At 37.3% G+C, this 27143-nt stretch overlaps 6 protein-coding genes across 7 annotated transcripts in view; 2 read left to right on the forward strand and 4 right to left on the reverse strand.

Annotated features, from left to right (window-relative positions):
* LOC115630519 (diacylglycerol kinase 1) overlaps positions 1–14533 on the forward strand; it is a 41837-nt gene extending 27304 nt beyond the window's left edge. Inside the window, exons 16-19 of the mRNA XM_030527124.1 lie at positions 11521–11676; positions 11865–12093; positions 12197–12378; positions 14291–14533. Of these exons, the coding sequence (XP_030382984.1) occupies positions 11521–11676; positions 11865–12093; positions 12197–12378; positions 14291–14380 (657 nt within the window). The 3' untranslated portion in view covers positions 14381–14533. The remainder of the gene's footprint in view (positions 1–11520; positions 11677–11864; positions 12094–12196; positions 12379–14290) is intronic.
* A 3276-nt stretch (positions 14534–17809) lies between these two features.
* Positions 17810–20396, reverse strand: LOC115627558 (ubiquitin-like-conjugating enzyme ATG10). Its single transcript, XM_030523280.1, has 4 exons — positions 20259–20396; positions 18366–18471; positions 18138–18291; positions 17810–18084 (listed from the first exon to the last, which is right to left on the reverse strand). Exons 2-4 carry the CDS (start codon positions 18465–18467, stop codon positions 17816–17818), a joined length of 525 nt encoding a protein of 174 aa, XP_030379140.1. The 5' UTR covers positions 18468–18471; positions 20259–20396; the 3' UTR covers positions 17810–17815.
* On the reverse strand, positions 18563–20385 carry LOC115627549 (tRNA (adenine(37)-N6)-methyltransferase). The gene is given in 4 exon segments (XM_030523267.1): positions 18563–19232; positions 19294–19982; positions 20077–20170; positions 20259–20385. Coding segments are annotated over 3 exon segments (1233 nt in total). The 5' UTR covers positions 20139–20170; positions 20259–20385; the 3' UTR covers positions 18563–18750.
* A 193-nt stretch (positions 20397–20589) lies between the features above and the next one.
* On the forward strand, positions 20590–21736 carry LOC115634812 (proteasome subunit alpha type-6). Its single transcript, XM_030532728.1, has 4 exons — positions 20590–20692; positions 20753–20846; positions 20915–21091; positions 21149–21736. Exons 2-4 carry the CDS (start codon positions 20771–20773, stop codon positions 21628–21630), a joined length of 735 nt encoding a protein of 244 aa, XP_030388588.1. The 5' UTR covers positions 20590–20692; positions 20753–20770; the 3' UTR covers positions 21631–21736.
* On the reverse strand, positions 21719–23574 carry LOC115634803 (deoxyribodipyrimidine photo-lyase). The gene is made up of 2 exons (XM_030532716.1): positions 23495–23574; positions 21719–23430 (listed from the first exon to the last, which is right to left on the reverse strand). The coding sequence occupies exon 2, from the start codon at positions 23406–23408 to the stop codon at positions 21786–21788; it is 1623 nt and encodes a 540-aa protein (XP_030388576.1). The 5' UTR covers positions 23409–23430; positions 23495–23574; the 3' UTR covers positions 21719–21785.
* Positions 23575–23918: 344 nt separating this feature from the next.
* On the reverse strand, positions 23919–26616 carry LOC115629759 (syntaxin-10). Of its 2 annotated transcripts, none has more exons than XM_030526317.1 (4): positions 26526–26616; positions 25458–25615; positions 24371–25069; positions 23919–24303 (listed from the first exon to the last, which is right to left on the reverse strand). In XM_030526317.1, the coding sequence occupies exons 3-4, from the start codon at positions 24969–24971 to the stop codon at positions 24227–24229; spliced, it is 678 nt and encodes a 225-aa protein (XP_030382177.1). In that variant the 5' UTR covers positions 24972–25069; positions 25458–25615; positions 26526–26616; the 3' UTR covers positions 23919–24226. The 2 variants fall into 2 exon arrangements, with proteins under 2 accessions (XP_030382177.1, XP_030382168.1); XM_030526308.1 differs by lacking the exon at positions 26526–26616 and adding an exon at positions 25683–26217.
* Between the last annotated feature and the right edge of the window lie 527 nt (positions 26617–27143).

Here is a 27143-nt window from a genome sequence, read left to right on the forward strand (position 1 = left end):
TCAAAAAACCAAGTATGCAGTTTTTCTTGGAAAGTTTTCCGAGAGTATACAAACTAAGTTTTAAGTCGATCGATTGAAAAACTCGGATTTTTCATTCAAACTTTAGAGCCTGTTTTCCCCCTTTGGAGCTCGAATTTTCCAAATCTTATCGCCAACATACACTATGAAAGGATACTTAAGTCCAAATTTCAGCTTTTACCGTTTGGGCTGTGAATTGATCACCAATCAATCAGTCTGTCAGGACAAACTTTTTTATATATAGAGATAGTCAGTGATCCACCAACTGATCCACCAGTTATGTAATGCCTTCGCTTCTTGTATTTACTAGTAGAAGGAAAATTTTTAAAGTCAGATCTATATTCCATATAGTCAGTGCCTATATGCAGCATTATGGGAACTATTCGCATCGGGCGATACGTAGAAAGGGCATGCCATGGAAATGTGAGTGGCATTGGCTTGTTTGATGCTGACTAGGCTCTAATTTGGTGCTAATTCAACGTCATGGGGCGCTTACAGCAACAAGTTGCGTCACAGCTGCAGAAGCAGTGCAACATTTTACAGTAATGAATGCCGTGTCAGGCTGCATGCGGCTTTGTTGATGCCGTCAGTGGCACTGACATGATGCCAAGAACAGCATATGCCCAAGCTTTTGTATTTGCATCTGGATTTGCACTGGCATGGCCGCATATTTTATTTGATTATGCCTTTAGAAATTATAAACAGCTAGCTTTCATTGCCCGATGATGTTCTCTTGGAATTATGCATACTCGTATGCAACCGTGCAGAAACCTAATTAGCTGCGAGTCTGTAACAAAAGCACGCACGTCTGTCCTTCACAAATGACAAGCCGTATAAGCTCCTTTATGAGTGTGTGTTATATATACAAATGTGTGTGTGCAAGGACAGGGAATATGCGAGGAACATGCAACCCATGTTATGCTGAAAACTGATGAGTATGTGTAGAAAATGTTAAAGCTTAGTTTTTTCCATACTACTTATGTAAATTACTGCAAATTAAAACCTCAAATAGCCTTCAACTGCACAGTTAAATGAAATAAAATTGAATCACACTATAAAGCTTTCAATTAAATTGCAGAAAATCTAGACTGATTTGATGCTGATTTGTAATTTGCTGTTGCCTAGTTATTTTTCCTGAAATTGGACACAATACAAATATATAATTTAAGCAAGGAATACGTAGGATATTCTAGTATTAACATAAAATTATGATATTTCAATGGACTCTTTGGCAGCATAGTTTAATATTTGTATATATAGTATTATATAATATAATCTCAAGTTCATTCCTTGCGATAATCCGTTTGTTTTACTGAACTGAAGGAACTAAAAACATTTCAAAAAATTATTACCCATACGTTTAAGCTAATTTATGGGAAATATACGATTTTTACAATATTATTTTCAACGTAGATCAAGTTGTCAAATATACATAAGGATAACGCTCTCACACTAGGATAGACTCCTAACATCTTTATGTCTGCTTTCTAAACTTAAGGAATGCTTATTGATTAGTTAATTTTAATTTAAACTCAAAAAAAGCCCCAAATAAACCCATTCTTCCGCATTTCGGATATAGAGATTTAATCGAAAGGTTATCGAGAAATAATCACAAATCTAATTAATTAATTACCTTCTATAGTTTTATTTTATAGGTGTTATTTAATTTTATTTAATTTACAAATACACGTTCACCGAAAAGATTACTTTCCCATATTCAATATTTGATTATTTGAAATTGAAATTCACAAGAAATTACATCTTTTTAAATGAATCTCCTCCTTCCTGATGATTTTCACTTACCGCAGTGAAAGCCAATTTGCGAGTGATCTTCAATTATTAAAATTAATTGACCTTATAATTTATTCACCATTTTATAAATATAAGCAAACAAACCCCGTTATATTCCAAATGCATGATGTGAAAATTCATAAGCGTTGACCGCAGAACTCGACTCAACCAAACCGCAGCAAATGAAATGAAATTAATGTGAAAGAGTGAGGAACTCAAAACGTCTCTTAATCCCTCCTTTCGCATGCAAATCATGCGGAATGAATTCAAAACCGCAAGGCATGCAAAGCACACATTCGTACCCCCACAATGAAGTCAAACAATGGCCTTTCAATGCTGAAAACAAAAAGGGCAAACAGAAAACAAAAGTCAGTAAAAGAAGTAAACGAGCACGACCCGCAACTACTTCATGGTCTCCACTTCTACCACTTTGCGTCACTCGAATGGTGCGTCAGACCTAGGAATGCCGATTAGTGGCGCGATAGTTACAAGTTTCCAAGTTTTTTGTTTTATTAATATTGCCTGTAAAATTCCGTAGTGAGTAACCCAAACTATTTGCTGTATAAACAATTTTGAATAACTTTCAAACTGGTTACCAAATTCTCTAATCCCTCAGCAGCGCTGTTAAATCGCAAATTAGCATTTACAATAAAAAACTGACTTGGCCTACCATTTATTGATTTCTGTAGAAGCTGTAGAAAAATGCTAACGAGGAATAAAAAAATATTCTTAGTTATTGTCCAGCACTTAGCAGACCCAGATTCATTGCAACGCTTCGTAAATTATATCAAAGAAATTGCAAATAAGTTCATAATTTCCCAGGTCTGATATGGCCTTACCTAATCTAATCTCTAATCGAAATGGCCCGATCAAGCATAGATATTAAAAATCACAATTGAATAGAAGTTATCTTTATCTTCGCCTAAGCTTCACTGCGCCAAAAACTATAATCATCTATGATCATGTGCCGAGCTGTTGATTAGAACGAATTTTCATCTTAACATTTAGTCAAATATTTTTAGCATTACAAAACATTTTTAGATCACATTATGCATATGACAGCAATATGATGCTAGGGATCTGAGAGGGTTCGTCTACACAAATCACTGTCTGACGAAACGAAATCTCGGTGCAAATATGTATTTAAAATGTATCGGTGTTATTCAAACTCAAGTCGTGTGAGTCGCTGCAACTGAAAATTTCAATGTAATACATTTTTCTCAGCCCACATTGCGTATGCGTGATGCGTGCTTGCATATTTTACAGCCGTTATCAAAAATGTGAACTGCCATTCGTACCGAGTCGTTTTATGACGGTTTTAGTAGAAATACGTAAGGAGGACAATAAAAATGCGCGCAAGAGCAAAGACCAAGAGAATAAGTTGCGCAATATCCCTAATACTTAGAAGCATACATTAAGGAATGAAATTGTTGAACTTTGTTTATTGTATGTGGATACGTGCATAGCTTTGTGGCTTTATTAAAGAGAATGGCAAAAACAGCAAGTAAATATATACAAATGTATTTAGATTACTTAACTAAGGCATGTCTCTGAATATTGCTAATAGTGTTGAATAAAAGCACAATAGTTTCGTTAACCAACTATTTGATAAGCTTAACGTTTCCCATTCAAGTATATTCCAGAAAGAAAAACAATTTTTAAAAAAAGTTGAAGTCTATCTTTAAATGGCGTGTAACTTGAACTTGAACCTTAGCTGGAGTTAAAGGACTAGTTTTGTGCCTAACCTCATTTATTGACCATAAGGTTAACCTCAATTTTGTTAACTGCTACAGCTTACCTTATTACTTACAGGCATTATCGTGCTATAAAATAGTAATAACATCAAAGCCATGTGATGTTATTTGTCCTCGTTACGAACATATATGACTTTATGTTCAATCATTAGAGAGTGCTCAGATGCCAGGTGTAGGACCAAGTATATAAATCGTTTTCATAAACGTTAAAGAAGTATACTTTCCATTGATTTTAAAAATTGAATGCTATTCTGTCTTCAGTACTCGATGAGCTCTTTACTTAGCCTTTGTTGACTATATTTTCGCCATCATTTGTTGCTGTTTGCTACCCAACTAGCTTTCAGTTAAGAGGCTTGCAGCTGCAGAAAACTTATTTTTTAGCCCGAAAAGCACTTCATTTGGTTATTAAGTATTCATTTCATCGAACAAAGGAACACATGCGCCGGCTATTATATAAATGAAACTAAATATTTACTTAGGACAATATGTACTCTCTTATATACACAGACCTAAGTGTTTTATGCGCCTGCAGAACGTAATATTTTATAAACTCGTAAATAGCTCAATTTGATTCAATAATTTACAGGAAAGGCTGGTGGCATTAATATTGCCAACAAGCCACTAACTGGCAGCAGCTTGTCTAATTATAATTTTACGAGAGCGTTAAATTAGTAACTACTTGAGATCGGCATCCCATGGCCACCGGCAACAGCAAGCCACGTAACACATTGTGCCCCAGAGACACACGACCACACTAACACTAACACATACATGTAGTACACAGGGACATCAAGGAAGTCGAAGCCAAAGCAATAAATAGAAATGAGACGCAGCGAAAGGATGAAACTTTTAAAAGTTTCATATCAGCAGGCAAGGCTTTTGAATAATTTAGTATAATTTTAGATATGAAAGAGGCTAAGAAAAACACAGACACACACACACACGCACATACACACACACACACACACACACACACACGCACTCACAAATTGTTGCTGCTGCTGAAAGTGTTTGTGTGTGAGTTTTTAGGCAACGAACGAACTAAGTAGCTGGCGCTTGGGCGACGATTTAATGCGACCATAAAGAATTGTTAAGTGACAAATTTACAGCAACCGCAAAAGGAGGCGAAATAAAAAGCGTAAAACAAAATGGAGCAGAGCGAAAGAGAAATGGAATGAAATCAACGGCAAATAAAACGGAAATGTTGTACAAATCAGTAAGGCGCAACTTGAATGGTGTCCTGTGTGTGATCAAAATGAGAACGTTACGAAATCAGCACATAAGGGCGGAGGGCGAGCCCAAGTGACAATCTTACTGCCCCTCCAACTAAATATATCTACACATGGGTGTGTGCGTGTGTGTGGATGTGTAATAGTGTGCTTCTGTTTTGTAAAAGACACCATTTGTCAAGTGCGGCTAAGGCTGAAATCCTTTTTGTGCAAACATTTTATGCCCGAAATGAAATCAGCCTAATACTAGGCGGCAACAAACACAATTGCAAGTTAGGCCGCAGCTTTTGGCCACCAAATCCGCAACCAAAATAAAAATGCCGTAAAGTGAAATATGTTTTTCTTGCTTTTCCTTTGCGTATTTACTTGGATCTTAAATACACCCCAACAAACAAACCGACACACATACATACTCGTACGTGTACAGTGCGATTCATAGATATAAGACATTACGAAGGATCAATTTCAACGGCTCTTACATTCTTTGTAAATGATAATATCTAGTGGAATTATATTTCCCGACTTTTTTGATGAAAGTGGTATTTGTCAATTATCAGCTATTTGTTAATAATCTATTTATTTATGTCAACAAACAATTGCCTGTCGACATAGGAGGAAGATATATAAAAATTATAAAAAGCATCTTATAAGCTAGAAAAGCGTAAGAAGGAGAAATCTAATCAAAATACAATGTTGTCAGAGGCGTCAATAGTCTATCTACCGATATAAAAAAATAAAAATTTGGCAGAGAGAAGAAACTTAGAATTACTTATAAGACATTACGAAGGATCAATTTCAACGGCTCTTACATTCTTTGTAAATGATAATATCTAGGCTGTGGAATTAACTTTCCCGACTTTTTTGATGAAAGTGGTATTTGTCAATTATTAGCTATTTGTTAATAATTTATTTATGTCAACAAACAATTGCCTGTCGGCATAGGAGGAAGATATATAAAAATTATGAAAAGCATCTTATAAGCTAGAAAAGCGTAAGAAGGAGAAATCTAATCAAAATACAATGTTGTCAGAGGCGTCAATAGTCTATCTACCGATATAAAAAAAATAAAAATTTGGCAGAGAGAAGAAACTTAGAATTATTTATAAGACATTACGAAGGATCAATTTCAACGGCTCTTACATTCTTTGTAAATGATAATATCTAGGCTGTGGAATTAACTTTCCCGACTTTTTTGATGAAAGTGGTATTTGTCAATTATCAGCTATTTGTTAATTATTTATTTATTTATGTCAACAAACATTGCCTGTCGACATAGGAGGAAGATATAAAAAAATTATAAAAAGCATCTTATAAGCTAGAAAAGCGTAAGAAGGAGAAATCTAATCAAAATGAGCACACAGTGATGTCAGAGGCGTCAATAGATCTACCGATATAAAAAAAATAAAAATTTAGCAGAGAGAAGAAACTTAGAATTACTTATAAGCTCTACAAGCTTGAAAAGTTGCTAAAAATATCTCTGTAAAGATTGTTCTTACAAGTCATTCACAAAGTATTATTCCAAATATTGTCTTTATGATTATCGCTGCATTCGAAGCTCTGGCTTAACAAGATCCGCTTAAATTAAAAATGTCAAGTGTACTATTATTATGAGAGGCACTGTACGAGTATGTCGGTATGCGTTCCATGCACGTAACAGAGTGTGAGTGTGAATTGTGTGTGTGTGTGTGTGCTTGTGTGTTTGTTAGTTTATTTATGACTTGATGTGTGCGTCTATTTAAACAGTAGGCGTCTTCAGCAAACTGTCGACGATTTTCATGCCATTTCGCACACTGCGTCTTATTGTAGCTGCTGCTTGGATTTCACTTGTCGGCTTCATTTCGCACTGCCGACATGAAATCCATTTAACACTTATGTACATGCTTACACGTGTGTGGTCCTGCGAGTGTGGATGTGTATGTGTATGCGTGCCTGTGCGTGTCGACCCCAAACTGCGCACAAATGACTTGTCATATGCGCTGTGGCATCGTCGTGGCGTGACGACCGACCGTCGACCCAGAGCATCGGGCCAAGACAGCTACTTGAGTCGGTGGCATGCCTAGCTTCCCAAACTTTGCTCTTTTCAACATCATGCTCCACTTTTGTGGCAGTGGCCAAAAGGTATGGGGTGTGAGGTCTCGGCAGGCGTAATACAGCATGAAAAGTATTTTACGCTGACGCTTTGGTTTAACGTCAACAATTGACGCTAAGCGCGAACTTGTGCGCTGCAGATAAAAGTGCGGGCCAGTACCAACAAATGTTTCTATGTACATGTATGTACATACATATGTCCTCGTACACACATACGTGTACATGCTTGTATATGGAGGGTAGGCATGGTTGTATATTGTCTGCGGGTACATGTGTAATTGTGTGCACTGCTCTTTCGCTTTAAGTCAAGTTTTATGGCCGCGACCGCTCTGGAGGCTTGACTTCTGTTTTGTTTTTATACGAGTATTTATTTGTATGCCATTTCGTGCTCTATACGACTTTAAGGAGTTGCTGCTTCATTTGTCAACTTTTGTGCGACTTGTAAACAACATACTATATATTCTACTTTTAGATACACTTCAAAGTTTTATAGCTGCGACAATTTGAAAACAATTTTAAAGTAATTTCAGGTTTAATGAGTTAGGCCTGTAATAACGCGTCCATACCATTTGTCATGGCAAAAGCTGATACATAGAAAACGAAATAAAATAACAAGAACAACGCAGAATAAATTTCACGAAACAAAATGGGAAATAGGAAATGTGTAATTTTTCTTTGATCCTCCATGCTATAACTTTTAATTACGAATCGTTTGGCTGCACATAAATATACGACATCAAAATAATAAAAAATTGACCTAATAGACATTTCAAAAGCATATGATTTTCGCAAATTTTGTCCAACTTATTCTACCATTAAATAAAGCATATGTCCAATCTATAGATTGGATATTTATTGATTGACAACAGAAAAGAAAGAAGGAAAAAATCTTGGCTCCTCTAAAAAAAACACACGAACATACAATTAATAGAAGAGTGAGAATTTGCTATGAAGTTAATTAAATAAATAATAAAATCTAATGCTGTTTCTAAAACAATCAGAATCATCAAATAATATTCTATGTAATATTTTATATACATTTCTAAGAGTCAATCACGTCCTTTTTACAAACAGTTTATATCCATTTATTTAGAAATTTTCTTTCTTTGCAAGGTTGTAGAGGAGGGAAGATACAAAGTTGCAAAATTATGTAACAGATCGAGGCATTGCTCTGAAGCTCGACAAGCATATTACGCTAATAGTTTGTCTAAGCACCCGCAACCATGCCCGCACTCTAAGTAGATAGCGCTGACAGATGTGTGTCACTAAGTAATTCCACTGCTGCAAAGGTCAAAAGTTGAAAGTGACATTTTAACACAAGCTAATTAGAAAGTTTACACAATTTTAACGAACTCAAGCGCTTCCTTTCCCCCTCATGTTCCCGTTAACGATTCAATTTGCGCTCGAGTGGTAATTAATCTTATTTGCTGTAAGAGCAACAAGCATAACTAAAGCAGGTTGCCACAGTCGCCGCCACATGTTAGGCACGTCCAAGTGGTGGCATGAATAATAAATGTGCCTACAAATACGTCAGAAGCTCACCGACGCGCACACATACTGGCAAGTTGGACGACCAACATGTCGTATACGCAACGAGGCATTCAACAAAGTTGTCCCAGCAACAACCCATGTTTGGGTCGAAAATAAGAAAAATTAAAATGCCCGTGTGGGCTCTGTTGGTTCTTTGGGCAGGTGGCAAGGAGGGGAGGTGGGCGTGCGGTTGTCAGCAACTGCAATATGCACAGCACAGCACAGCACAGCACAGCTTTCGGGGCTACCCAATAAGGCGCATTAACAGTGCAGTGCACACAGCCTGCGGCATTTGCAATATAAAAAGGACTTAAGCCCACACAGACGAACGTGCGGGTGGTCCAACTAGCCCCGACACACACTCACACACTCACTCACACACACACACACTCCCACACGGTAGCAAAAACGCACGTATGTACATGCCGTTGCAATTGGTGTACATGAATAAAAGAGCAGGGCACAGTGTAAATATTCAATGCTATACTATATGAACAAAATGTATAAAGTAACGTTGTGCAAAGTGTAAGGACATTTATTAATAAAAATCAATTAAACAGCTACAGAAAAATAACTAAAGCATCTAATGTGAATAAATATAGATAAAATAAATCAAAAATGTGTATGCAGCATAGAGTTTTTAAAATATCCGTTCCAAAGTTTTAACTAAAGTACATACATCGCCTACAACAATTATTTGTATACAAAGAAGTACTGTTTAAAACTCTATTTGATCAATTCAGGAATCCGACAATGTGAGTTTGTTGCCATGTAGGCACTCGAATCGAAGCATGATTCAATTTTCAAAGTTATCATAAAATGTATGTAATAATTGTCCACCCTAGGACAGATCTCGAAAAAAGGTTAAAATTCAAATTCTTGAGTGAAGCTGTAAGCGCATCACATTCTATATATATATATAGTATAGTATGCTAGTGCTGAGCATGGAACGGCTTTTTTCGGCCCGAAAGTTTAGTTTCTTTAATTAACGAACTTTTTGTAGTTTATTAGCAAAAAAAAAAAACTATATCTATGGCTGATAATCAGATTTGAACTGAAGAGCACTATCAATCGTATATTCAAGAGTCGGTCAGAAGAAAAATTGAAAAATTTTAAATTATTATATAAACATTTCTGATATATTGCTATTAATTAGACAGCATCCTTTATTTTTTAGTATATCAGAAAGAATTACGACATTAAAAGCTGGACGAAAATAGCTTCTTAGATTGTGTTCAGTAGAGTTTAATTAGCATTCCTTTGAACTTTGAGCTTTCCCATCTTAAAGATACGTGTGCGTAGGTCTCAGATCTTGGGCTGTGCATTAATAAACTAATCAGAAAGCAATACCTTTATATAAAGTTGATATAAGGAAATAGATAGTTACCACACATTTTTATTTTCAGAAGAAATAATTCATATGCTATAAGTATACACCTTTAATCTCGCACACTGTGCAGCTCCCACACACTTCGATCCCCATTTGCTTACGCATTTCCGTGCATCAAACGGCAGCAGCTAGGTGGGAGCTCATAGTCACAATGTGTCCTGACAGAAGGCCAATGTCAGCCCACACGTACGCACACACACACACAAACAAAGCCAAGCTCAACTCACTCCTATGCCTTTCGTGCCTTTCAACTTTTCAATGTAAAAGGTCCCCCAACTAGCAATTTGAACAAGTCGGTCTGCAGTTTGTTTTTGCCAGCCGCATGTAATCTTCATGCTCTGTCACTTTTTGGATTGCTTTCGTTTCTCTCCTTATTTTTACCTCTACCTTCTCCTTTTTTCATGTGTATGCTGATTACGTTAATTGTGGAGTCCTGCCTTGCTACTTAGATGGCTTTACACACACCTTACTTGAACTTCTGACCGTTGTTTTATGAGTTTGTTTGTTTATCTGTCTGCTTTTCTTTTCGGTCCTTTGTTTTTTCTTTTTTTTTTTTTTTTTGTCATGTAACACCTTTTGTGGAATAATTAAACTTTCCCAGAAGCAACACATACAAAAGCTTCTTAATCTCAGTTTGGCCACAATTTGAAATATAATAATTGCTGTTGTTAAGCCAAACGCTCTGCAATTCGCAATTTTAAAAGTTCGTATCTAGTCAGTATACAACCGTAGGAGTTTATGTAGACATTTTTAGTCCTAACGAGCTCTTGTTGAATTTAATTACTTCATACAACACAGAGCCGTGTTTCGCTTCTATTTCAAACCATCCTAATCACCAACGTAATTACCTTACGAATAAGTTTAAAGCAAACAATTATTATTGTTTCCTTAACAATACACTAGGCTTTTGTAGCTTGAAGATGTGCTAGTTTCTCTTTGTGTGTGGCATTTAATTAATTGAAGTTGCTTTTCAACTAATAATTGCTTGAGTTGGACACAAGTCCTTGAACTACTAAATAACCTTTAATGAAACAATTCCTTTGGCTTCTATATAATTCGATATACTGCACCGATTTCAATGAAAGTTCATAATATGATAGGGCACAAAAAGATAAAAATTTGTCTATTCTAACATTGTATTATTAAAACTATATATTATATTAAATTTATCTAAATCCTTGAAATTAAATTAACTCTCCTTCAAATACTATATTACGAGATTCCCATTGTCTCCATAAGCCAAAGCTAAGCTAACTACCATAAAGATTATTGCTCTTTCTAATTAAAAACTAGACAAGCCAATGCGATGATAGCATTGCGCTCCAACTGTGGATCTGAGCTGCCAAAAATTTCAATAATTTGGATTGTACCTTCATAAAACACATTGAATCCTTTTTTCTGAAACCTATTTAAAGGTCAAAGAATTGGCTTTCAATACACTGAATTATACAAGTTTTTCTTAGCCGCACAGAAATTGTATTGCTTAGCAATTGTCAGAAGTGGTTGGATTACACAACATGTCATAGAAATTTAATCAAAACTACAAAACTTTTTACAAGGCTTTCAATTGACAGTGAAAATTGTCAATGGCATTACTGTTTGACCATGAAATGGTGGATATACGCAAGAAGAGTATAAAAAAAATGTCATGAAATCCATTTATAACTGACCTTTTGCATTTTGCATAAATTGATTGCCGCATTGTCACTTCCCATTGCAGGATGCCGCCATTTGCGTCAAATTTCATCTGGAGCGGGAGAAAAATCCGCATAAATTCAATAGTCGAATGAAGAACAAACTTTGGTATTTCGAGTACGCAACGTCAGAAACATTTGCTGCATCCTGCAAAAATTTGCACGAAAACATTGACATAGAGGTGAGTACTGAGTTTCAATGCTGATGCAAAAAATTGTCCCTCAATGTGACTTGTGGGACGTGTTTGCGCATCAAGTAGAATCTGCAACGTTTCAACGCCAGTGCCAATTAGGGATTAAAAGTCAAATGCAAATTGTTTGGAATTTCTGTGTTTTTCTGAGATTACTATCATTTTACGTTTTTTTACAGTGCGACGGCGTTGCTTTGGATTTGGCGAATGGGCCGCATTTGCAAGGCATTGCGCTCTTGAATATACCCTACACGCATGGCGGCTCAAATTTATGGGGCGAGCATTTATCCCAGAAGCGCATTCGTAAAAGCACTGGACCCTTCGCCAAAAGCAAAAAGCTTAAGTCGAGCGATAAGGAACTCTCAGCCACTAGCTTTACATCCGTGGATCTATCCGTGGCCATACAGGGTAAGACCAAAAATTTGTTAATGCATTAATTCTAACATTCTAGACCTAAAACAGCAAGATGCAACTATATTCGTATTAAATGTTTAACCCTACTTCATTGCAGACATTGGAGATCGATTGATCGAGGTTATTGGGCTAGAGAACTGCCTACACATGGGCCAAGTGCGAACGGGATTACGTGCCTCTGGTCGCCGCCTGGCTCAGTGCAGTGAAGTAATCATTAAAACGAAGAAAACATTTCCCATGCAAATCGATGGGGAGCCATGGATGCAAGTTCCGTGCACGGTAAGCTTAAAGGCGTTTTCTAAAAAACAAAAAATAAAGCATGTGGAGTAGCTTAATTCGGGTGTCCCTACTATGAAATACTCTGTACATATGTGTAGAATAATCACAGAATTAAAAAAAGTAGGAAAATTAAAAAAAAAAACAGTAAAAAGAATTTTGATCAGTTTTACCTCCTTCAGTATTCGAACGCACGTAAAGGGTTTATAACTACACCCTTTGGGTACAGGCTATAATAAAATAAATAAAGTCCAAAAAGCGTCCATTTATATGCATGTGTGTCTATGAGCGTATATGGGTGTCTATCTGTGCAGTACAGTGAGCGCTAATTTCTTTAATTGTGAAAAAACCGAACAAAAGGAATCGTCTCCACTTGCTAATTATTTATTAAGAATAATTGTGTCTTCCATGCTTACTTCATTACCTTACATTTTTTTAAGAGAATTCGTACGCTCTCCTGTTTTTTCTGATTGATCTAACTGCGCTCTCTTGGTCCTTTGCGACAAGTTGGGGCGCTCGACCACCCAAACCGCAACTTGTTAGTATGTCTTCATACAACAGACTGTACACAGAAATGTAGGAAAGTTATCAATCTGTTATACAACACATTAGGCAAGCTCTGTTAATTGAGTTTTTTTTTTGTGTATCTGTTATGTTATGGTGACATTTGTCTGTTAATATAAAGGGCACTGTAAGTGTACATAAATTCATACATACATGAAAAAAAATCATGAATATAAATCGCTGCGTACTTACTTTTACATACATAATAACTGCGATCGTTGGGGCGCTCGACCACCCAAACCGCAACTTGTTGGTATGTCTTCATACAACAGACTGTATACAGAAATGGAGGAAAGTTATCAATCTGTTATACAACACATTAGGCAAGCTCTGTTAATTGAGTTTTTTTTGTGTATCTGTTATGTTATGGTGACATTTGTCTGTTAATATAAAGGGCACTGTAAGTGTACATAAATTCATACATACATGAAAAAAAATCATGAATATAAATCGCTGCGTACTTACTTTTACATATGTACATAATAACTGCGATCGCTTTAATAAAAAATCATTTTCAAATTGAACACATTTACTTATTTAAATCACATATACATACACTTAAAAAATAAAAACCAAATTTGAGGCACTGCGCAATTTATTTGAAATCACGAACACGCACATACACACATAAGTATTGTATGTATGTACGCAGCACATTAATCGCGCGGCATTTTCGCATTAATAAACACATATTTTGCACACTTCACACACAACTTAATATGTACAAATGCTTTTACATAATTTTTCTAATGTTTAAACTATTAATTAAACCTTTTCTCGGAGTTTTCGGCAACTCCAAATACAAACGGCGCGACGCGTTCAACAGGTCGAGAAAAACTAAGCCTTGCATTGCAGCTGCAAGCAGAACTCTCTCTTTAAGAATGTGAAAGGGAAGGCAAGGAATCAAAAAGCATAACTGTAAATCCGCTCACGCGTCTGCCATACGTACATATGTTGTTTATTGTGAATTTCTCACATGAAATTGTTGGTTGATCATTTGTAATTTTTCAAAATGTTTATTTAAAGCAACAAATTAATTTTATTAAATTTATTAAAGGATCAAGGGAAATTCTAAGAATTGCGGCGGTTATGGAAAATCGCTAATTGCGTGGAGAGGGGGGAGTGAGGGAAATAAGACATCTTGGAATAAAATTGGGTGGTCCTAGGTCTTACAGTCTCTGAGATACAGTTGTCACCCATTATCCGGGAGTGGGGGAGAAATTAAAAAATAAATAAAACAAATAAATTATTATTATATAAGTACATACCAATATGTTATTGTTATTAAGCAACAGCTTAAACAATTCCTAATTGAATACACAATAATTATATGGTTTTCCCGTCTTTTTAGATCAAGGTAACACACAAAAATCAAGTTCCTATGTTAATGGCACCGCGTTCCGAGAAAGGACGTGGTTTCTTCAATATGCTCTGTAGCTGATTTAGGCGCAGCGCATCGACGGACTTCATTCGCAGTCGGCAGGAGGAGCAAATCGAATACGAACTGGCTGCGGATTATTCCGCGGATGAGTTGGATGATGAGTTTCAAATAACTAGAAGCACCACCGTCCATAATTTAGCTTAGTGTATTTAATATAGCTTTAATTGTCTAGTGGCTTGCATAGATTTGCTTTTGCATTTTTTGTTACCTACGAGTATTTCAAAAATATTTGTAAATGTATACATAAAACTGAGTGAGTTGCAGAGCTTTATGACTTTACTATATATATATATATATAAAAACAAAAAAATATATATGCATTCCAGATGGTTTGTGTGGATATTACTTAAAGATCAAATGTACATATGCATGCCATGCATTTAGGCCATTTAATGAAATTGTTGAAAAAGATATCTTAATATTTATATATTTAATATAATATCTATATGTCTGTATGTTGACGCATGTGAAAGCTTTAGGTGTACACACTTCAATTGTTAAGACAAATACATTGATATTGATATGAATTAGTTGTAAGGCTTGCTAACAACACTTGAAGAAACTTGTCCAAAATGCAACCAAAATGAGACCAAACATTGTAGTGCGAATTTTAACATAGTTGACAAATTCTACTACGAGTTCTACTAAATAAACTAGCTGTAGACATAAACGCATATTTATGTGCGATGTATTTTAATTATAACTTATAGCGTATGTCTGTGTAGGTACATACATACAAGTAATATATTTAGCCATCATCTTGTCCGTTTGATTGTTCGGTGCTGTGCGACTACATGATTATAAAATTGTATTGGAATTTGACCAAAGCATATCATTGGCTACAGTTTTTCAAATAATAGCATTTCCTTTTTTTATTGTCATGTTTCCAAATAATTTTATTGAGCTTTCACGGCACTGCGCTCTCAATACTGAGCAGATATTCATAAATATATCCTTTATTTATTATACTTATATTGTGTGTACATAAAAAAAGTATCTTGATATACAAATATCAATTAAATGGTGCAGCTTTAAATGAAATTTTTTACACAAAAACAAATATCAGAATGAGAAAATATAAATAAAAGCAAAACTTTGTTGAAAAATGGAAATTGTATATACATAACTTTATCGAACCGGGAAATACTCATATATATAGTACATTCACAAGTAGGAAAAACCCATATAAAATTAGTACACATGAAGATATTAAGTAGCCAACAATAAAACGAAGATTTGATGAAAAATATTGATTTGTTTTCATCTTTTCAACACAGACGAACCCACGCTTATAAATAAAGTATTTTAACGTTCATTATTTGACGTTTAGTTCAAAAACATTCCTAACAAATATAATATTTAGTGTACTAAGATGAACAAATATAAAAAATATCAAATACATAATATCCCTTATACCTACTGCTGATACCAAAATATGATCGTATATTGTACTTATATTATACCTATATCATAACTAGATAGTAAGATCGAAGTAGGTTCAACAACTTTCCAAATTGAATTTAACTGCTTAAGTTAATTGTGGATTTATGACACTAGATTGAAAACTGCTGAGAAAAATATATAAAGCTACTATTATTAGGCAGCACTATTATAGGTTGCTTTTTGTTTTTTTTATTGAAGTTCAAAGCCTTAATCTAGTGTCAAAATCCGATTACTATAAATGTGTATTTTAATTACAACGTAATTTATTTGTTATCTAATTTATGCACAGATTTCATTTGCAAATGTTGTCATGCCAAACATTTAAACATGTAGGAATGTAATTCCTTGTCGGCTGTTGTATACAATATATTTATTGAAAAAGTTAAAGCACTTTCATTTATATGATTAAACATTTCCATTGATATTATTATTGTTATTAAAATAGGCATTTAGTATAGGTATGTATGTACATGGAACTCATACTACTGCTACACTGCATCATAATCATGCACTAACTATGTCATGTAGTCCAATAGATTTTTAAACAAAATAAACCAATTTAAATGACGACAAACATAAATGTCAAATATAAGTACTACAAGTATATGAATGTATGTATTTACCGACGTATTACATATATTTTGTCTATTACAATGCAAAACAAAATCTAAAACAAAAACATCTATTTAATTTTGCAAAGTACATTATTGATGCAAATGCTCACGCCCACAAATTGGATTTGCCCTTTGGGCGAAGCTTTTGTGGCTTGGCGTCGAGCTGCAAATACCACACAGTAGCCAGTTAACATTAATTATAATTGAAAAACCTAAGCATACGAGTAATGGGCCAAGTGCCAATACAATGATTACTAAAATATATACATACTATATATACATAGAGGCGAGTATCTCTTAGATTAAGCTTAATAGGCGGAGAAGTGAAAGAAACATAAAATAAATTGCATATTTAGCACTCGTAGATGTAGAAAGTAAATGCCAAGAACAAATACAATTTTAAACAAATTTAAAGAAAGCCAATGTAAATACTAAAACATACATATGCATATAGTATATTCTCGAAAGTATAGTTTTTGGGAAGCATCATGGAAAAGTCCTAGACATAATTAGTGAACAAAGAGAATATTTATTATAAGATGACTTAAACTGAAAATTGATATTCAGCCAAATAGAATTCGAATTGTCAAAATCCAAATATTGAATGTGTACCGTAGTATATGCCCTGAAGAAATCCGATCAAATTTTAGATTGCACTGAGTTAATATTAGTGGTATCCCTTGAGCCAAGAAAACAATAGAACACCAGACAAAAGTGAAAGTGGAAAGTGTTTTGTTAGACACTCTCAAAAACACTTCGCTTGTTAAATCTGTAACAAACCACAAAGATGTCCAAATTGTAGAATTGTTCAAATTTAAAAGAGCCCTAGAGTTTATTTCAACTGAACAACTGTTTGAAAAAATGTCTTACAAACCGAAATTAATTACAGGAAAACCACTATGAATGTTTATGAAAAGCGTATACACCCTTCATATCGCTCCACACATTAAAATCTAAGGAACTACATATGTTATTAGTAAATATTTTCTGATTTTGAGAATGATTGAATGATTAAAACTCAACTCATACATAGCAGCTCCTTCCTCCTGTGAATATTCGGGCTGGATTAAAATTGTAGCTTAATACACTCTATTGGTCGCTATTAAAATTCGTTTCTCCAGTACCAATACAATGTTATTGTTATAATACAAATTGAGTTTTAGTTCTGTTTGTGCCAAGAAAAAATATGTGTCTACATATTGTACATAAGTGTCTTCTACTCGTATATATCATTCGTAGGTCTAACCAAATACTACCCCACATATGCTCCAGTGTCTAACTAATAGAAAATCCTTCAAATAAAGCAAATACATGCAAATATATGTATGATATGTATTTATACGGTATCTGTCTACATTAAAAACAAAGAAACTGTTTTTTATTTGCACTTTATTGCATTTCCGTAGGCATTTTGCAAATTCAATTGCACATGCGGCCCATAAACACTTATAAACGTAAGTATGCGGTTTTCGCTCTTTTTGCCGAATTGGGCCAAAACATCGGAGGTGCGGCAAGGATGCAAAGCCATGAAGGGGCGAAACAAAACTGGATGATCCATCTGCGTCAGCATCTGGAATAAATCACTGCGCTCTCTCGCTTCTGGCATAAATGCGCGCCACGTTGCATCGACATCCAGCAGGCTGCCGTCTGTGTGGGGAGCAGCTTTAAAATAAATTGGAATTTTGTAAATATTCGCCTACCTGATCTGTGCGCTTGAAAAAACAACATGGGCACCTGGTACGACACACTAAATACCACGTGATATTCCACACTGATTAGCGTGGAGAGTGTTCCATTATCTTTGCTTCTTACTTTCCGCTTACAGCTGAGAAAAGTGTTGGGTTCATTCCCATCCTGAATAATAATATGTATGTGTGTTACAAATATTTTTCATCAGTTAGTTAGTTGGTTTAGGTCAGTGCCCACACCTTTTCACATAGCGTCCACCCATCACCCAACTGTTCCGACAAGTGCAAAAACTCTCTGGCCTCGCTAAGAAAATCTGTCCAACTCAAGGTTCCATCAACCATAGTGCTAGAAAATAATAATGTGTTCATCCATTTTAACAACATCCTATTAATCCTTTATGTTATGTACAGACTCACACTATTTGAAAGAAACCATATTTTCCTGCACTTAATTTTTTGTATATTTCATGATTGATAATTGTTATGAATAAGTTGAAAATGTTTTCAAAGCTTAAAGCTATTAAACGTTCACTGCATACATACATAAGTAAAACACAAGAAATGCCACTACAAAGCTTTTTGATTACAGAATGTATTTTGCAAAGCCTAGACAGAACTGATCCAACTAAGCGCCGCGTGGTTCGTCCAACGTCGCCACCTGCACGTTCTCATTGCGCCGCACCTGCACCACAGTCACTGTGGCTGCCTTGTCATCGAACTTACACGTTACTGTGACTTCGCTCAATTGAAAAGTAAATATCTGAGAGCCGTATTTTGTGCGCAAATAAACGGAGCGCGGATCCGTCTCCAAGATGTCAACGATGCATTGCTTTTCCACTTGCAGCTCCTGCAGTTGCATTTCTGCATGCTCATTGAAGCACACCATTAGACGATGCGAAGACACAACCCAATTGGGAACCCGTACAGCCGACGGCAACGGTGGGGCCAAGATCCCATGTCCACTCAAATCGCCATTATTCATGCTGATAGCTGTGTGGCCGCCTGCAGCACCATATAACTCTAAATCGGACTCCTCGCCATCGGGCTCTTGGCGTGATCCATAGAAATCGGCACCACTGTTGTCATTTGGCCCAACAGCTGTGTGACCTATAGGCAGCAAGACTTCAGACAATGTATTACACAGCATCGTGCAGGTTGCCAAACATACCTGATTCCACGCTCAGTGCGGGCGCATCATATAATGGTATATATGGTTTTATGTCCAGCACAGGTGTGCCATCTACCATATCAGTGCCATAAAAGCTGATCGTAGAACCTTCAATTTTCTCAATCTCGACCAGCGATAGGCCAATGGGGCACGGGCGATGCGGTGAGCGTGTAGAGAAAACACCGACACGTTCGCCCCCCAGTCGTGGTGGAGCTACTTTGGCCTTTGGGTGTGCATTGTTGCGATGGAAATGGTAGATGATCCACAAGTGGGAAAACTCAGACAGGCCGTCCAACGAGTGTTCTGGATTCGTAAAGACGCCATCGTTCAGATGTATGATGCTTCGCAGACGACCACCCACGCTCGATTGACGAGGCACTGCCCGCTTCTCCGGAAAGGCACTACGTATGACGCCTATGGGTCGAAAGTTTGCCAAATCATCGTCGCCTCCGTTAGCAATGTCATTTCTGCTGGTGCTCTAAAGCGTGCTTAAAGGTCATTATGCTGTTACATTTGCAAGTCGATGAGAACGCACCTGCGCTATGTCCTCCTCGACACTGACCTTGCCCTTGCCACTGGCTGGATGTTGTTGTAAGCTGCTGCACCCTTCGCAGCGAAAATCCTGCAGCAGACGGGTTATTGTTTCGATGTCCTTGCGCTGCACATGCTGCAAGTTGCGCACTTGCTGTCTGAAGGCAACATTGTCATGAACTTGAACTTATACAATATGAAATATATGTATGTACATACATACATATGTATACAAATTTCAATACCACGCACCTCAAATTATTAATTTCGTTCCGCGCAATCGTCAATTGATTTTTCAAATCATCCTCGTGCATGTTTGCTACTTAAAATTAAACTTAAACATAGGCTAAGAAAAGCTTAAATAAATATTTAATTCGCTGCGCTATGCACACATGTACATATGTATGTATCTCAATGCATATGTACATATTTACCTTTTTGCTGGCAGTATTTACAATCGCCATGCGCCACCGGCAAGGGTATTTGCTAACCACAGACAACAGTCCTTGCTACCTCTGATCTTCGTGTTAAAATTTAGATTGCGCCGCACAATAGAACTCAGATTGGAATAATAGCGAACTCCCTTCCATTCCTAAGGTATTGTGTCCTGCAGAAAACAAATGCTGGACGTCTAACTTTATACAGTCTTGCCACCTGCTTTAAAATTAATGTATAATAAATCGCCAGTGCTGGAAAACAACAAGGCTATCGATACTAATCGACATCAGCAACAATCGATTTCTTTGTCATCCCTGCCTGCTACATGACAGCACCATGACTATATGAAATTTTGTTTTAAACAGAACAGCGAACCAAACGCATATTTTACTAATTCTAAAAAAGTTGGAAATTTTTGTTTATTAAGAAGGTAAAAGATGTTATGCAGTAATACAGCTGATAGTAATATGTTTTCTTTACTTTTCAACAGCCTAATACTAAAATTACAATGTCTCGCGGAAGTTCAGCCGGCTTTGATAGGCACATTACGATTTTCTCGCCAGAAGGGCGACTCTATCAAGTGGGTTAGTATTAATGTGGTTCGCAAATCGCAGCATGTTTAGGATGTTGGCTTACCCTATTTATGTTTTAGAATATGCGTTTAAGGCTATAAGCCAGGAGAACATCACTTCGGTGGCATTAAAAAGCGGCGACTGTGCCGTTATTGCCACCCAAAAGAAAGTGACTGAGAAGCTCATTGTCCCGGAGACAGTAACTCATTTATTTGGGATCACCAAGGAAATCGGATGCGTCATGACTGGTCGTATTGGTAAGCGCCTAAGCAGTTGATTCCTCTTTACCAGCTTTAAATTATTTGCATTCCCAGCTGACGCTCGCTCGCAGGTGCAAAAGGCGCGTTACGAAGCATCGAATTTCCTGTATAAATATGGCTATCCAATTCCAGTCGAGATTCTCTGTCGTCGCATGGCGGATATTAATCAAGTTTATACTCAAAACGCTGAAATGCGCCCGCTTGGCTGCAGCATGATGCTCATTGCCTACGACGACGAGAACGGACCCGGCGTGTACAAAACCGATCCAGCTGGCTACTATTGCGGCTTTCGCGCCTGTTCCGTTGGTGCAAAGACACTGGAAGCCACCAGCTATTTGGAAAAGAAATACAAAAATAATCTATCTGAGGAGAAAGCCATTCAACTGGCAATTACTTGCCTCTCTAATGTGCTGGCCGTGGACTTCAAGACCAACAGCATTGAGATTGGCGTTGTGAGCAAGGATTGTCCAGCGTTCCGCATTTTGGATGAAAAGGAGATCGAGGAACATCTCAACAAGATTGCCGAAAAGGACTAACGCTTGATCAACGATCATAGATGTAGCTACTATTACTTTATGAACATTTAAACATGATAAAAGGTTGGAAAATAAAACAGCGATTCGCTATCAATTGTAAACAATGCCCATGGCCTGTTCAGCACGTATACATTTATTTTAAACTAAATTTCTTTTTACTGCTTCTTGTGCACTTTTCCGCCATACCGCATCACATACGCAGTCACATCGAATTTGCGTTTGCACCCCTGATAGTTCATATAGCGTATCTTTCCAAAGATAGATCGTTCCTTCCAGCCTTGGTCATGCACCCCACCAATAGACCACATGCAACCCACGTAGCCATTAGGATCCCGCCCATCCAAGCTGTACTTATCGTTTAGCAATATTGTAAACTCCAGTGCTTCTTCTGGTGAGGCGGTCCATTCCAAAATCTTTTTGGCCCAATACATTCGCAGAAATCCATGCATTTTGCCTTCCTTTACCAGCTGCAACTGCGCAGAGTTCCACAGATCATCATAGGTACGAGCCCTCTCCAACTCCTCCAGGGTGTAGCAAGGACTACGTTCGTCCTTGCGATGATCGTTCAATGTTTGCAATGCCCACGATTGTAATCCTTTCAAGCTGTCGTAGTGCTCATTGTAATAGCAAAAATTGTCGGCCAACTCGCGGCGTACAATCGCCTCCTCACAGAAGGCATCGACGGAGGCTTTATGTTGCGTATGGTAGCGTTGGACTTCCAGTATGCATCGCTGCACTGAGATCTGGCCAAAGTGAAACCAGGGTGAGAGACCCGACAACGCATCCACTGTAGGATCGTTACGTTTCTCATTGAATTTGCCAAGTCGGCGCGTACAAAAGTCGAAAAGCTGACGGCAGGCGGCTTGGTAGCCCGGCCGGGAATCTACTTCATCTACTGATTTATCGCACTCAAGCATTTCATAAGCTGCCTTCCAATCCACGGGCCTCTCTTTCACACATCCTTTGCCATACGGATGTTTGATTACAGGTGGAAATTCTGACAGGAACTCCCCCAATTTCGAATTGATTTTGTTTCGTATGGTGCGCGCGGCATATTCCTGCTTTTCGGATGCCACCCACAGTGGTACAATGTTGTGAGCGTCCACCTGTGTAAGCGGCACCTCGGCGGGCAATGCTTGCGTCACAGCTTCCACCCATTGACGAGGCACACGCAAAGGGGCCATATCGCATACTACAGCCCCTACGTCGTGCTCCCGCACAAACTTTGGTATACGGTCGACAGCCGGGCCAAGCAGCAAATGGAAGGGAATATTGAGCGCCCTACATTGCTGTTCCACCTCCTGTAATCCACCGATCATGAACTTGTAGTGGCGCAGAGTGGCGTTAAGAAACTTAGGTACTAAGCAGAAAACGACATTTAACGGCAGCTCGAGCTTTAAAGCTAAACGTTGGGCGAACAACAGAGCCCAGTTATCTTGGACTCGTGCATCGCGGGACATCCAGTAAACGACTCCACCTGTGCATTTATCCTTAACATCTCTAGCTTCGGAGAGAATACGCACTCGCTTCTTTTTGAATGAAAATTCCTGGACGTTACTAGCGCAGCTTCTACGCTGATTTTCTATGTGCTCGAGGAACTGTTCAAAATTTGTGTAATTGGGCTTGGACAGCACCTTCGCGGGGATTTGCTCAGCATCACTACTGCTGCTCTCATCATTACCGCCAGTAATATTTTTAGTTTCGACTTTGGCGCCAGGCTTCGGCTTCTTTTTGGCTTGTTTTACGGTCCCGGAGCTCGTGGCCTTTGAGCGTTTCATGCTGTAAGGCGACGCGCAATAGCTGTACAAGAATTGTTTTAGTAATACAATTAAATAAAATGTTATGAAGTACTCTGACAACTCACTTTCTCAACAATCTGTAAATGTTTAATCGATCGCACGTCTCAACGCGCCTATTAGAAATCCAAAATATTTTTATCCAGCCCTGTAATTTTGTACTGAAAAATTTGGAACTGTCTGGCAACGATTGCAGTGTTGAAAAACCAAATTATGGAGCTGCAGTCGGCAGCAGCTGCATTCAAAAGCTGACACATTAAAAAATAGAATTCAATTTTATATATGCATATATGTATGTATATGTATTTGTCCAACTGCATTGGAATTTTCATAAAATCGATCTTTATATAACTCTCTTTTGATATACATATATAGTTTTGTATTTATGTACATATAAATTGTACCATTTCAAATGTGTTTGCTTATAGGGAGGGCTATTGCGGAGTTCAAACATTATTATTTTTCTACAACACATACACGTACGTAAATGTCTTTCGTTTTCTTTTCTTTATTCCGACACTAGCACTCATAATCTATAAATATTTAATTCTGCAACTTTAAGGGAAAACGGGTTATATGTGTATGTATACAATTCTATATACGTATGTATGCATGTACAATCGAGTTTGTATTATAAAATAAAACCGTGTATATACAGCTAAGAAATTTGCTGATACTAAGTTGAGTTATAAGTATTCCAGATTGTTAAAATTCCAATTAAACTCATACAAATATGTATGTATGTGAATCGAAATTGAAGAATTTACACTAATTTAAGTTTAGGCAAAAACAAATGCAAATTACAAAATAATAAACAAAATTATCACAATCAATAAAAGCGCAGAAAGTATAAAAATGGCGGCCCACTGACGCTTATCTGAAATAGTAAATTAATATAATTATATAATTATTGGACGTACATATGTATGTAAGCTTGTACTTACCATTATTCATGTGCAGCACTTTGGCAACTTTCTTCATGGTAGTGTCCAGCTTGGACTCGGTCGTATCGAACTCATTGCCAAAATCGTCTAACATCACCGCCTGCTCATCCAACTCAACGCCAATCTGACGTGATACAGTCTTTAACGTTCCAATTGAATCACTTATCATATCCAGTTGTTCATCCTGTCCCTGTATCATCCTCTGCTGTATGGACACTGTTTCCCCCACATATCGATGTCCGGGACTATCGAGACCGGCACCGTACGATTGTTGTCCGTAATGACTGGGGCTGTCCAATGCATTCTCCAGCTTAGAGTACTTGGTACCACTATGGCGCGATGCGGCTGCCGCTGCTGCTGACATGGTTCCCGCTATGGTATTGGCCACCACTTGACTGCCGCTATTGATGAGTGAATTTGTGGTTGCTGTGGGGCAATCTACGAGATAGGTACGATCGTTGTGCGATTGATGATTATGATATTCGTTGGTGTGATGATGATCTGTAGAATTGTTGCTGTCTTTGTGTTCGTTGTCGAGTAGCGGCTGATGTGCGGTTATATCTCTGTCCCTGCTCCGATTCAGGCTCATTTTCTCCTTCATCTGTTTGACCTCATCGCGAGTATTGTCGATGAAATGACGCCGGCTGGAAAGTTCACGGTTATCGATGCGAAACTTGCTCGGGTTTTTCTCAACAATGCGTATTTTTCAGTTAACAGTGATTGAGTTAAGGAAAAAAAATCGAATTATTTTATAGAGCATGCACAGTAAAATATCAATTTAAAAATAGCACTCTTTAGTATATCTTGTAATCTTCATTCTTCTTCAGATATGAAAGTTGGTAAGATATTTCGAATCTCAATCAGTCAATCAAGAAAAATTTTCACACAAAAGCTAGGTTTTTAAAGGGCATGACACAGACGGACTATTTACTTTATATGTATTGAATTGTTCATTTATACGAGGTTGATGTAACCACCAAACGGTAAAATGCATAAAACGCTAAGCTAATGTGGCATGAGCGTGAACCAAATTGATTTTTCGCACTCATGGTCATAAATGTTTTTATCTGTTGTTTAAAAAGGATATTGATAGTGTCCTCCAAATCCTCCAGATCCCATTCGATGCTACGCAGCGAGTTACGTAGCTCAGTTGTGGTCCATTCAACCTCAGCTCCACCGCTCTCGCCAAGCTCACGCCAACGCAAGTAGAGTCCGCGTGTTTTGTTCAAAGCTTTGAATACCTCGCTGCAAGAAGTCAAAAGAATGAGTAAGCAAAATTGCATACACTCCGCATATACGTCTGCCGACATACTCCTTAACAACGAAAAATGGATCCTCCAGAGACATGACCCCCGTTGTCACGTACTTTTCGCAACGAAATTTACAGTGCTCTACTGGAAATTGGTTTTTGTGAGACGAAGAAGCAGTTGATTTGTATTTTCATGGATTTTTCTTTTTCGTGCTCCACGGTTTTCTTCACAAGCACACACACACACACACACACAGGAACCGCTCACACTTAACGTGAAAATCTACCCCCAATGACGGGGTAAATAACGCAAGTTAGAAAATATATGTATGTAAGCAGAGTGCGTGGGGGGTTGTGTGACCGTTACATGGACTGAAATTTGTAGCTGGCTTATGTTTTTTTTTGAAATATCAATACTTTTTTCAGCTAGCATAAAATGCCCAATCAACTCGATCTAATCTATCGCATTTTTAATTGTTCTACTAGCGCGTTTGAGTATTGATTATTGCACTACGCCGTCTTATCTGCATTCTAATAAAGCGAGTAATTTTATCTCTGTAGTTGCCCAAAAATCGCGATGGCCATCAACACGCGTCGAACTCTAGCAAAAACTGACGTTATTTCGTGCTCAGCTCATCTCAACTGCCAACCAGTGGAGGCATTTGTTTATATGGCGCTCTAGCGCCTGCGCATTCCCCGCGAGACGAGAGAGAGGCTAAGCTTGCAGCAGCAACAACAAAGCCTCCAACCAAAACATTAAAGATTAGTGCGACACAACATAATAATTTCCATATTTAGGCTATGGACAATTACTTGAGCGCCCTTAGAGCCCCATTAAAGGGGTTAAAGTTGTTAAAATAAACTTTATATTTATAGTTATCCGCATAGTTTTATCTTTTCACTCACCTGCTGCACGCTTCCACCTCTTTGACTACTCCTTTTGGTCGAAATAAACTGTTTTATTACACAAAATCCAGCATAACTTTTTTCCTTTTAAGCGACAACGAATATTTATTTATTCAAATTAGATAAAAATGTATTTATTACACTTGTCTTGCAGCTCTTATTATTACTAATCAGAGCTTGCCACTTCTTCGGATATAGATGTTTCGTGTGCCGTACGGCGCATTAACAGCTGTTATTTTCGGAACATATTGGGCGATATGGCAAGGCTAACAATTTACTCAGTATCGAAAGTTTACTATTTCTTTTAAAAGGCTTGAGGCACTCCGTTACTTTTTTAACAACTTAGAATTAGAGTACATTTTTTTATAATAATTAACTTGGTCATAATAATTTATCAACTAACTTTTATCACCGAATATCATCCTTTTTCATTACAGAAACGTCTGTGCGCTGAAAATCAAATGCGTTTGGAATGAGCAAAAAAAAAATTTTTACAATTGAAAAACGAGTAATTTTCACCATTTTCCTGCGTTTACTTTGAGCGCAGAATTTTTCAAAGCTTTAAGCACCGATAACAACGCTCAAAAGGCAATTACTACCACACAGCAATCAATTGTC

The sequence above is a fragment of the Scaptodrosophila lebanonensis genome, unplaced genomic scaffold, assembly GCF_003285725.1.
Source record: "Scaptodrosophila lebanonensis strain 11010-0011.00,11010-0021.00 unplaced genomic scaffold, SlebRS2 tig00000001-arrow-pilon, whole genome shotgun sequence".
NCBI lineage: Eukaryota > Metazoa > Arthropoda > Insecta > Diptera > Drosophilidae > Scaptodrosophila > Scaptodrosophila lebanonensis.